The sequence below is a fragment of the Austrofundulus limnaeus genome, unplaced genomic scaffold, assembly GCF_001266775.1.
Source record: "Austrofundulus limnaeus strain Quisiro unplaced genomic scaffold, Austrofundulus_limnaeus-1.0 Scaffold47, whole genome shotgun sequence".
NCBI lineage: Eukaryota > Metazoa > Chordata > Actinopteri > Cyprinodontiformes > Rivulidae > Austrofundulus > Austrofundulus limnaeus.
The window spans coordinates 1,977,735-1,990,879 of record NW_013952449.1 but is presented as its reverse complement, the minus strand read 5'-3'; the positions used below and the strand labels follow the sequence as shown (position 1 = coordinate 1,990,879).

At 39.4% G+C, this 13,145-nt stretch overlaps 1 protein-coding gene across 1 annotated transcript in view; it reads left to right on the top strand.

Moving 5' to 3' along the window:
• The first annotated feature begins 77 nt into the window (after positions 1-77).
• Positions 78-13,145, top strand: part of LOC106517297 (cytochrome P450 2J2) — a 14,869-nt gene continuing 1,801 nt past the window's right edge. Inside the window, exons 1-8 of the mRNA XM_014008059.1 lie at positions 78-331; positions 3,678-3,840; positions 3,918-4,067; positions 4,186-4,346; positions 5,116-5,292; positions 5,372-5,510; positions 5,646-5,833; positions 12,027-12,168. Of these exons, the coding sequence (XP_013863513.1) occupies positions 131-331; positions 3,678-3,840; positions 3,918-4,067; positions 4,186-4,346; positions 5,116-5,292; positions 5,372-5,510; positions 5,646-5,833; positions 12,027-12,168 (1,321 nt within the window). The 5' untranslated portion in view covers positions 78-130. The remainder of the gene's footprint in view (positions 332-3,677; positions 3,841-3,917; positions 4,068-4,185; positions 4,347-5,115; positions 5,293-5,371; positions 5,511-5,645; positions 5,834-12,026; positions 12,169-13,145) is intronic.

Genomic DNA, 13,145 nt, shown 5'->3' with positions numbered 1-13,145 from the left:
TCATAGGACACTGAGTCAGTGCGCATGTGCACAAATGCCTTTAATTTGAAAGACATGCACGTGCTGCAGCTCATTATGTAATAACTCGCCTGACTGAGCTGAAACTGTAGCAGTGCTGCTAAACCAGGACATGGAGGCGATATACAGTATTCTGGGTTTGGAGTGGTTAGACACCAGGAGTATTTTAGTATTTCTCTGTGTCTTTCTTCTACTCAGTGACATTTTGAAGAACAGAAAACCAAAAAACTTCCCTCCAGGACCACGGGCTCTTCCTTTTATTGGAGATCTTCATCGCATTCAACCTTCCAGACTCCACCTGCAGTTAGTAGAGGTACATGATTATTTCCATCACAACATGTCACACATATATCTGTTATAACACATTTGTGTTTCTGCATTTCAGTTCATTTATTTATTTATGTATTTATTTGTTTATTGATTTATTTATTTAATCTGAAGTTAATTCTCTTTAAATTCTGACAGTTAAAGGAACATGTGAGAGCTACAGTTTAGGCCAGATGACAGAAAAGACGTTACATAAGGGGTCATGAAAGTGGACTTGCACCTTTTCCTGTGAACAACACTGCACAGCTTACACAGGGTCAAAGTGTCTCCCATTCCAAAAAGGTTGTAAAATCACAACAAGAATAATATAAACATTTAAACCAGTTCCAGTTTCTCAAAGTTGAAATCTTGTATGTTCATAAGGAACTCATGCTATTCTGGGTCCATAAACTGCTAGGAAGGAGAACCTGGTTTTATGTTCCTGGATTGCTGCCAAAATACCCATTTTGTCCTCTGACTTGCTTTTTAGTCATAATTTTTGATGTCTAAACCCATGTTTTCAATTATACAGGATCCATTACTGACCATCAAAATCCATTTTAGGTGACAGCCATGTTTGATTTTCAAAATGGCCACTGTTATACCCAATTGGCCATCTAGATTAATTTCTAGTCCACAGAGTCACAGTCTTGGGGCCTGATTTATCAAGATGGCAGATAACCATTACTAAATACCATGAGCAAATAAAAAATAGTCTGTGCTAAAAGTGGGCATGTTGCGTGCCAGAGCATTACAGGTGGTGAGGACTGCGGTAATGAGGATTTAGCGTGTGTCACTGATGGAAGCAGACAAAAAAATTTCAGAGATAGAAAAAGTAGCTTGACTCTTTCTAGCATTTAAAATAAAATAAAAAAACATATACATATTTTATCAGTTTAAATTTTGCTTTATTAACTTTTTCCTTGCTATCTCGAATTTAGGTGTGATATTTTCATCATCAAAAACACATTCAATGCCTCAAATTGGACACTTGTGCACTTTGAGGTCAGATGCCCGATCGTCAAAATTGCTCGATGCATGCATTGGGAGCCTCTTGGTTGTTTTCCTCCAATGCCGGTCTCTGTTTAATGGCAGATGAACCAAAGAAAGTGGATTTGCTTTATTTACTGAGAGCAAGAGAACGTCATGCTCACCAGAGAGCTGACGAGGCTCACTTTCAGAAAATTTTTTTGTCTTGAGCTCAGTTTGATGAGCCGCTGATCCGCATCGGTGCCAATTTCTCCTGCCAGGACATGACTACAGACTCTCGATTTCAGCTAAAAAGCACCTGTCCTTCTGCCTCAGGTTAGGCCGGCGTCACACTACAAGCAAATCATGCCAGTTTTTGCCCTTCTGACAATCTTAAGGAAGTCCAGATTATTGTGATGGCTCTAAAGACAATCATAGCAGATATTCCTGCCGTGGGTGGTGAGTTGAGTGAGCTAGTCAGCTCGGCAGGACATAGGGACAGAGGATATTCAACATGTTTGATTTTTTGGCCCGATATCACAGTGTGTGTGGTGTTCACCCGGGCTCTCAGACTGTAAATGAGATGTGTAGCCAATCAGAAAGCGAGGTGATGTAAACACAGAGGGGATTCCAAAATACAGAAGACAAAAAAACTGTCATGACTCACCAGAAAGTCTGCTGGATGTTAAAAGTCCTATGGAGTTGTTTTTCCTCTGGTAAAAATAGTCCACAAACGATCAACATTGTTTCTTCCTCGTCACAAATGTTTATTTACTCTGAACCCACGTCTCTCTGGAGGTCACGTGAGATTTTTCCTCAGACATCTGAATTCTCGCGAGATTTCAGGAAGTCTTGCGTGATTTAATATCTGAGATCGGAATGTTCATGAATGAAACATCTTTCGTGTGTGGTGTTTTGTCTCTTACCGTGTGGCTGTGAACAACATACTGAAGGACCAAACCTGGTATATCCATGATTTTTTATCCTCATGTGTGGGCTCTATCAGTCTTTGAAAATCAGCCAATTGTTTTAAAATCTTGTAGTGTGACTCAGCCTTTAGTGTGCATCATTCAGGAGACTGTCCCGTCGGAAAATTTGTCACTACTTCACATAGTGGAGTCTATCTGATTTGTTGACGTGCCGCATCAAGCTGCAAAAGTTCCTATTTTCCAACACCAGCATTCGACTATTACTGTGTGTTTTGAGTGTCACGTGCGTCAAACGCTTTAAACACTTTAAATGCTTTAAACCATACCACAGCACTTCTCGACACCCATTAACGTGGGTCCACCATAGACTTTGCATGTAAACCTGACACCCCTGACGTTCAAAACACATTTGGTGTGAATGCAGCATAAATGTACTCTGTTAATCCCCAATGGGGAAATTAGTTGTCTGTAGTTTTCCCATTTCACATGTGAAGCATCTAAGGCTTCTGGGGAGTTGAGGGCCTTGCTCAAGAGTGGGACAAATGAGGGCTGACCACCCACATTTTTGTTGTCAACCTGGAGAGTTGAACTGAAAACCTTCCAATCATATGCTCTTCTTCTCTAATCTCTCCGCTACCACTCTTCAAGAGAGACAGCAAATGTTACTAAGATGTCACATTTGGTCACTCTTTCATTGAGGGTAATGATTCAATACTTAAGTAGCAAAAATAGGTAAAAGTTTGCTTTCAGTGTCTGGCTTGACACCCCCCACCTCCTCCCGCAGCAATAACTACAATCAAATATTTCCAGTAATTATTAATTAGTCCTGCACATCGGCTTGAAGGATTTTTAGCCCATTCATCTGTACAGAACAGCTTCAACTCTAGGATGTTGGTGGGTTTCCTCACATTAGAAGCCCACTTAAGGTCCGTCCACAACATTAAGATAACATTATTTAATTAATTGGGCTTGTCAAGTATTAAGGTCCTTAGCAGCTTGTAGGTGGGCCAGATTTTTGTGGTCTGCCCACAAAATAAATTGTAAATGAGCATCCTTGAGCTAATCCTCTAGGGCTAGTTTAATGGCTCACAATTACCAGCATCATACATAAAATCATTTAGGAGTTTTCAAAGGATGGTATTTAATATGGACCGAGAAACAGCTGGGACATTGGTGAGGCCAAATGACATGACTAGATACTAAAACTGTCCAATGGTTGTCTTGATTGCCATCTTCCACTCCCTCCAATCAATTAAGGTTAGTTATAGACTTTGTAATCCTTACAATTACTATTGACATTCAGTGTGTGAATGCTTGGACCACTTCTGATGGGACATGGAAAATCTTTGTAGAAGTTATTTTTTGCTGACAACACATGGTCATTTTATGGCAGGTTTTCCAACCTGTGAAGTAAAGTTAGTCTTCATCGTCTACTAATCTGATGTCTGTGTTCAGTTTGCAGAGAAATATGGAAACACTTTCAGCCTTCATCTCTTTGGTGAAAGAGCTGTGGTCATAAATGGCTACAAAAGTGTGAAGGAGGCCCTGGTCGAACAGGGAGAGGACTTCGTAGATCGTCCCACCGTTCCACTGTTTTCAGAGTTTTTCAAGAACCAAGGTGTTGTGTTTTGTTTGATGTGTTTTGTGATGGTTGTGCTAAGTTCATCAGTATCTTAAAATTTCTTTCCCCACAAGGTCTTGTGATGTCAAACGGTAATTTGTGGAAGACTCAGAGGAGATTTGCTCTTCACACACTGAGAAACTTTGGTCTGGGCAAGAAAAACCTGGCACTTTACATCCAGCAGGAGTGCCAGTATCTCACAGAGGCTTTTGCTGAACAGCAAGGTACAAAAAGAAGGCTTTTGCTACAACCAATATATTTTTATTTCAATTATTCATTTGAAATTTTATGTTTTGACCCAGAATTCATTTTATTTGATCTGTTTTCTATTTTACTTGACAGGCAAGCCTTTTAATGCCCAATCACTGATAAACAACGCTGTGTCCAACATCATCTGCTGTTTGGTGTTTGGGAGTCGGTATGAGTACAGTGACGAGCAGTACAAGACTATTCTTAAAAATTTAAATGACGTTATGCACTTACAGGGAGGATTGTCAGTACAGGTGAGCCTTGAGACTCTTAATGGTGTTTTTGCATTGTAAGGCCTGGCCTGGCCTGTCCACAGTCAGCCTGGCCTTATTCTAGCCCTGTTGTGTTTGCTTTGAGTAGAGAGCCACCACGATGTGGGTGGGAACATCATTATGAAAGCATGTGTAGTTTTATTTGCGACACAACAATGGACTAGTTAATGTTACGTTGTTGTTGCTTGGTAGCTTGCTACAGTTTGTATCTGAACATGTGCAAAAAAACCGTTACAGTCGTTGCAAATGAGTCAAAGTAAATCTCATCTGCGTGACATGCCCCCCACCCCAGACCAGTGAACCAATTAATGGGCAACAGTAGCTGAAGTCAAATTGGGCTGGGATGCTTGGCTCAATTTTACCACAAGTCTCCTGACTCCAGAAATTGTGCTATAAGAGCTAATGCAAACACGCATAACTTAGGTTTGAACCCAGGCCAAGCTGGGCCTTACAATGCACAAAGGCCATATAATTGTTCTTGTGTATGCTTAGATGTCTTAGTGGTTAACACTAATGCCTCAAATAAAAAAGGTCCAATGTTTAATCCCCAGTTTGGACCTGGGATCTTTCTGTGTAGTTTGCATGTTCTTCTGCTTTTGTGGGGTCTCTCTGGGTACCCTGGTTTCCTCCCACAGTCAAACATGTTAGGCTGTCTTCAGGCCCAGGGCTCCCTTACATAAGAGATCTGTGATCCTAATGGGATTTGCCTGGTTAAATAAAGGTAAATAAATAATTTTCCCCCTTTCTACAGATTTTTAACGCAATGCCCTGGTTAATGAGATGGGTTCCTGGACCTCATAAGAAATTATTCAGGTTGATACTGAAGGTTATTGACTTTGTTGAAATGAGAATCAAAGAGCACAAAGAAAATCTCGACCCTTCTTCACCAAGAGATTACATCGACTCCTTCCTCATTGAAATGGGAGAGGTGAGTCTTTTGTTCATTTATTACATCTTCAGTATAAATGTCAACAGAACGTCTCATCTGTCTCTTGTGTCTTTCATAGAAAGAAGACAAAGATTCTGGTTTTGATCTCATTAACTTGTGTGTTTGCACTATGGACCTGTTTGGTGCTGGAACTGAAACCACCACAACTACTTTACACTGGGGGCTACTTTACATGATTTCCTACCCACATATACAAGGTACTGCTTTTGCTTCTTATATGGGTTTAACTGTAGATTCAGCTCGTTATTGGTCCTCACAATTCAACCAAGAAAACTGTTATTGGACATTTGTGAACTTCACAAACTCACATTTTTCTTGTTTTGGCTGTACAGAGAAAGTCCATGCTGAGATTGATGCTGTGATTGGTCCATCCAGACAGCCCTCTATAACTGACAGAGAAAACATGCCGTACACCAATGCAGTCATCCATGAGATGCAGAGAATGGGAAACATTGTCCCACTCAATCTGCCCCGCATAGCAAATAAGGACACAACTCTGAATCAGTACTCAATCCCAAAGGTACATTATCCTAGTGCTTAAAATAGGGGTATATTGCTCCACCTGCTGTCATATGTGAATTACTGTAATACCAGCAGTTAGCAAGTTTACTCTGTTATTGCACTGTGAAAGGCAATACTTAGGTTTAAACTTTTTCTGTAAACCCTTTATGAAGGATGTTTGCAGTGAAGTGATGCTATAAATACTGCAGTTCAAAACACCTAACTTGCCAAAAAGAATAATACACTCAACTTGTAGAGAAACATGTTCAACAAATACATTGTGTCTGGCCAAGAACTGAATTATCTTGCCAAGATATTCTCAGTGGTGATCCTTCTTCAAGTGTATAAATTTTAATAAGATTTTCAGGTATGGTGTGGTCAGAGATCACTATGGGTTTGTAGTCACAGTTCTGAACATATGAGGTTAGATTATTATCAATAAAAAGTAATCGATTCTACTATAACTCCCATGGGCATGGTAAAAGAAGGAATATTGTCTGTCCCAGGGGTGCAAAAAGCACCAAAGGTCCACAATACCATATTCTAAAAGAAAGGACTTTAGATAAGTTGCCGACTTGGATGTAACGTAACCTGGCTTCACCGATGATCTACCCAGCCCAGGGTCAAGACATAGATTAAAATCCCCTCCCATGATCAGCAAATGAGAATCTAGACTGGTGAGCAATTTAACAAGATGAGAGAAAAATTGAGGGTTGTTATAGTTTGGGGCGTAAACATTTGCTAAAATCACATTCAAACTGTAAAGTTTCCAGTCACCATAATATACCGCCCATTGGAATCCACCATAATCGATGATGGTGTAAATGATATATTTTTATTAATAAGTTTTACAACTCCTCTTGCTTTACCCTGGAAGTTTGAATGGAAAAGCTGCCCCACCCACCCACATTTTAAACGAGTACTGTCCCGGTTAGTAAGATGGGTTTCTTGAAGGAAAACCATGCCTGCACCTAAATTTTTCATATGCATGAGGGCTTTTTTCAAGCCCTTAACATTCCAAGTGATAATCTTAAATTGACCCTCAACTTTGACAAGATTCCTGGTGCCGGCATTGGCCACACCAAAGCATGATGGAACCTCCACCAAATTTTACAGTGGGTAGCAAGTTTTTTTCTTGGAATGCTGTGTTTTTTTGCCGCCATGCATAACGCCTTTTTGTATGACCAAACAACTCAATCTTTGTTTCATCAGTCCACAGGACCTTCTTCCAAAATGAAGCTGGCTTGTCCAAATGTACTTTTGCATACCTCAGGCGACTCTGTTTGTAGTATGCTTGCAGAAACTGCTTCTTTCGCATCACTCTCCCATACAGCTTCTCCTTGTGCAATGTGCGCTGAATTGTTGACCGATGCACAGTGACACCATCTGCAGCAAGATGATGCTGCAGGTCTTTGGAGGTGGTCAGTGGATTGTCCTTGACTGTTCTCACCATTCTTCTTCTCTGCCTTTCTGATATTTTTTCTTGGCTTGTCACTTCTGGGCTGAACAAGAACTGTCCCCGTGGTCTTCCATTTTCTTACTATGTTCCTCACAGTGGAAACTATCAGGTTAAATCTCCGAGACAACTTTTTGTATCCTTCCTCTGAACAACTATGTTGAACAATCTTTGTTTTCAGATCATTTGAGAGTCATTTTGAGGAGCCCATGATGCCACTCTTCAGAGGAGATTCAAATGTGAGAACAACTTTCAATTGGCCGTTTTAAATACCTTTTCTCATGATTGGATACACCTGGCTATGAAGTTCAAAGCTCAATGAGGTTACCAAACCAATTTTGTGATTCAGTAAGTCAGTAAAAAGTAGTTAGGAGTATTCAAATCAATAAAATGATAAGGGTACCCAAATTTTTACACCTGTCAAATTTTGGTTTAATGCATATTGCACATTTTCTGTTAGTACAATATAAACCTAATTTCAATCCTGAAAAATTACTGTGTCCATCAGTTATTGGATATATCAAACTGAAATAGCTGTTGCAAACACCCAAATATTTAGAAATAAAAATGATTAAGATTAATAGGGGTGCCCAAACTTTTTCATATGACAATGGACTGTACTTATACAGCGCTTTTCTATCCATCCAGGATACTCAAAGTGCTTCACACTAAAATCTGTGTCCTCATTTACCAATTCACACAACACTATCTTAGGTCTCTACAAAGCTAACATGTACAAATCAGCTATGGAGACTAATCAGTGCCAATCACATTCATACACTGATGGGACACACATCAGAGGCATTAGGGGTGAAGTGTCTCGCCACTGGACAAAACAACTGAGACAGCTGGACAGGGGATCGAGCCGGCAACCTTCCGGTTCCAGGACGACTCCCCTAACCACTCTGCCACAGCCACCCTAAATAATAGAGAACTAATAATAATACAGTAATAACAAAACAATATTGTCGTCAGAATAAATAATAACAAAGATTTGGAGCCTCAGGTTCCTCCTGTATAAAATTCCAAACAACAAACAATTTGAATGTATTCGTCTGTAGACTCGAAATTTGTCATTTTGTATTCAAAACTTCAACAGTTTTTTTTCTTAGAACCTCTGATAACACACACATATGTATATATTTCATCCCATACATTCCATCATCTTTTATGCATGTTCTACTCAGTGCGGTACTTCTAGAAGCACTCCAAATGTAGTGGCACTTCACACTTTTCACACGCAAATGATGTGCGTCCGCCACAGTTTTTGCATCGCTAGTACCTGCTACCAGTGTTGCAGGGCCAGTGGTTGAAATGATCAAACCTGGCAGCATCAGTTATTGCCACAGCCATTAAATATCTTTTGCCCTGCCTACTTGCTTTGTTCCATGGCACAGGAGGAGGGTCTGGGCTACCAGCCTCTGGAAGGAGAGGAGATCTTTCTGCCTGCTTTTCCAGGACTTAAATGAAAGACAAAACAAGCATGATAGATGCATGAATGTGCCATGTTTTTGTTCATTTATGATGCTATTGATGATTTATCAATATCCTCCTTTCTATAGTGTCATGTCCCATTTGTAGAATGTTCTGTAAAAGCAATATCGTGCTTGAGTTTGTGATGCTGGTCTGGATATCATCACTGTTGCTCTTGTCGATTGAAGAGCACTAGCAATCACCTCATGTCAAACATCACAAACTCGATTGTGATATTGCTAAATAACATGCAGCCTTGTCAACCTGTAATAGCACCAGATGTTCACCATGGCACAGTTCTGAAGCATGCCAGCACCACTTCTTGGACCGTAAGTTGACTCTGTAGCGGCTGACAAACTGGTCATGCAGGTCTACTCCTCCCATGTGTGTGTTGTAATCCTGGATACACTTGGGCTGTCTGACCTTGTCCACGGTCCGTTTTTGTTTGTTCCATCTCTTTGCCCCAGTTTCGATGAACTCCCTTTCCATGGTTGACTCCACAGTGACCATGCTGTTGTCATTCCCCACCTACAATCAGCTTCCCTGCCTCAACCAGATATTCAACATATCCTCTGGGTGTCTTCTTGAAGGTCTGGGGTTCTGTGAAAGGAACCTTATAGAGCTGAGCTTTTTGCATTGTGCCACAGCTGCCATAGCCTCTCAGGGTCTCATCCACCAGGGACAAGGTTGTGAAGAGGTTGTCATGGTAAAACTTGACTCCAGGTGGAATTTCAGCTTTCTCTGCCAGGCCAAAAACCACACTTTGGACCCTGACCAAGTCCAGTTTCCACCAGATGTGTGTAGCTTCCTACATATGGCTCCATCTGATGGACAAACCCAGAGGAGGATGCTAAGCTCCATATTTTATACCCTAAACGAATAGGCTTTCCTCTGGTAAAATGTTTGCACCCATGCCTTCCAAAATACTCAATCATCATCTCATCTACTGCCACATATTCTGTTATCAGGATTGAATTGTTGATGTCATTCAGATGGGGACGCACCTTGAAAAATGGGTCAGCTGTGATTTTCATGTTGTCTACTAAATGAACAGAAGACATTTCGTCAAACCTGTTCCTCCGCATGGCATCTTTTACAGCAGTGTTGCTGACATCATAATCATCTGACCAGAGAAGACGCTGCCTTGGGGCTGTGTTGTACCCACTGATCAAAAGAATACCATAGAATGTCAGAAGTTCATCCTCAGTCAGGTTGAGTGTTTTCCCTTTTTGTTCGGCATAGAGATTGACAGCGGTGGAGAAAGTACTCAAACATTGTACTTAAGTAAAAGTACAAATAAAGGGACAAAAATGTACTCTAGTAAAAGTAAAAGTACCACATCAACATTTTTACTTGAGTAAAAGTAAGTAAGTACTTGCTTTTAAAAGTACTTAGAGTATTAAAAGTAAAAGTACTTGCTTAATGTATTCCCTAATGGTCTACAATATTATGAAGTGTGTCTCTGTATATTTTAAATACATCAATGGTGTGCGATTTTAGTGAACAATGCTTCAGTTTGTGTTGACCCTCTGTGACACTGTTCACACTTGGTGTGATTCTGTGCATCATCACAGATTGTGACAACAGCTACAGAAGCTGTAAATTTGCCTCCATCGTCCTTTATCAAATCTCAACAAGTCATTTTTTGAACCAGTTAACTTGAATAAATAAGGCCATGAGTGGCACATTTCCTCTGTTGTGGAATCCACTGTGGATGTGCTGCTGCTGATGCTCCAGGTGATGCAGAATCGCTCCGCTTTTTTTTTGTCTTTTTGGAGGAGGGTCTAATGGAACTTTCCTGCTTTGCAGTGCTTCAATGGACCAATTACAGAAGTTCCCCTCTCACCACTGATTACTTTCAAACTGTGTTTGTTTCAAGAAAAGTGCACCTCCAACTGCACATCAACATCTTTTACCTCAGCAAAACACAAGCTCATGTTAGGCTAGCAAAAAAATGATGTTGTTAGCTAGCAAGAGAAAGATGTGTGGAAGTGAATAAAAATCTTATACACACAGGCCTTGAATACATACGAATTAATTTTGCTAGGAAGAGTATGCCTAGAAGACTAAAATAAGGCACTGTACATCATTCTACATTTTGAAATAAGAAAATTAGGTGCAATCCTGCAGACAGTGTTTTCCTTTAGCTAGCGACAAGCTACATGCGCATTGGCAACTTTTGTTGCCACTTACAAAAAGAAGCCCATGAACAAAAAATTATTTATCCGAGGTACAATTTTTGTGGGGAGTGAAACTCTAGAGACTTGAAATATTAAACAATTATAAATATGTCTGGGGGAAAAATCATAAGAAATTTTAAGAAAAGTACCTTTTTCCAGGACGATTTGCATCTTCCCTGTCTTCAGCTGGAAGGACAAGGAAGCATGTGATGTCATGCAATAGGAAGCACTTGGAAACATTTTTTTAATCAAAACCTTTGTCTAAGTTATCTACTAGGGTATAAGTGGAAAATGTTGCAATAATACCTTTGAGATTTTTTTACTGAGTTGAAAATGACGATATACTTTTGGCAACAATTGTTGCCAGTGAGGGCAAAATGGGTTAAAGGGTTTTATTTTTGTAGGAATGTCAAATAAAAAATGTAACTTCCTCTCCAGCCTAATTTTGATACACGTTAGTAATATTTAGGGCAGTATAAGGACATCTAAAAATAAAGTACAAATGGAACACATCTACACCATTATGGAATAATAACTGTTTTCTGTCAGGGGGGAAACACAGAGGTTCTCAAACTGGGGTCCCAGGTTGGCAAGCTGTATATTGGGGGTCCTCAAATTATTACAATAAATTGTTAATTTTGTCATATTTCAGGTTTCAGGATTTTTGGGTTAAAGTAATGTGCATTTAATAAGTCACAACTACCTTTAATGGAGAAAACATAAAATTTGTCAGGACAGACTGCAGTGAAGAAAACTGGAAGTTCTCCTAAAGACACATACTTTGTTCATTTCTACATGGGTTGCCTGGAATCATCATCATCAAGGGTTAATAATGCATCTTTAAGTACTATTGGAGGTTGGGTGGACTTAACAAATAAACTAAAGAGACTACTTTTTGATCAAGATTATGAATGAACACTGAATAGTCAGGATGGACTCTGGGTGGGGTGTAAAACTGTTAAAATAATAAAAGCTTTTATGAGGAAAAAACAATTACTGTAAAAAAATCTAATTTAACTGTTGCATGGATCCAAAGTCCTTATAAAATTGTAATATTTAGACTGAGTTCAAGTCACCACTTTTATTGATCTTTTTCTTCTCAGGGTACAGTGATATTACCAATGCTTCATTCTGTTCTGCACGATAAGACGATGTGGGAGACCCCACACACCTTCAACCCTCAACACTTCCTGGACGAGGATGGTAAATTTAGGAACAGGGAGGCCTTCATGCCTTTTTCTGCAGGTGAGTTTGTCTTTTACTGTGTCATTCTACTTAAGACAAATTTTTAAAACAGAAAACCTTTCTGACTGCTCATAGATAATCATACTTATAAAAAATGTTACATACAGTGTGAGTGTTTGACATGGCATTTTCTGGTAAACTGAGCTGCATTAGCTTTCAGAGGTACACAATAGTGTAACGATAATGTTTCATTTTTGTTTTAAAATCTTTCAGGTAATGTAATGTAATAAAATCAACAACTGCCATTTTATTAGAAGTATGTGCAATGTAAAAATAAAATTAAAATGATAAACTTTTATGACCTAAGTACAGCTATGTGGCCATAAAATAGTCAATGTGTGGCCACAAAATAATAAGCTGTGGCCACAAGATAATTTTGAGCAACCGCATCTCTTCATGAGAGAAACAAACATTGATGGACACAGAATGAATACACTGTTTTTGTTTTTAACTGTTCAAAAATACCCCAAACATATTATTATAAATTGTTATGGTGTATGTTTAATCCAAAGAGTTCAACCTAAACGGTTCCTCTTTCATGGTATTGGCGAGATGACTGTGAATGGTGAATGTCCAGAAAAGTGTTTTACTGTGTTTCTGAACGTGACACAACACTGCAGCATAGGTCCAATGTGAGAGAGGAGCCTGTTTTAATTGTTAAGCTAAAAAAAGAAGCTTTTAGGACAAGTAGAACTCCAGTCGTCATCGGTGTCTTATAGCTGCAACACATAACACTATTAATTCATGTCTAACTGCAAGTGACTGAAGTACATCATTCTTTCCTATATTAAAATAAAATTAGTTTAATTCAAACTTGTCCATGTTAAAAATAAACAGTCTCTTCATAGAAATGGCTCCAATATTTATCTCGTGGCCACAAGTCATTGGGCCTCATGCAAGAACCGTTCGTACGCACAGATTTGTTCTTAAGTTGTGCGTACGAGTGATTTAGGAGAATTTGTGGCATTCACCAATGT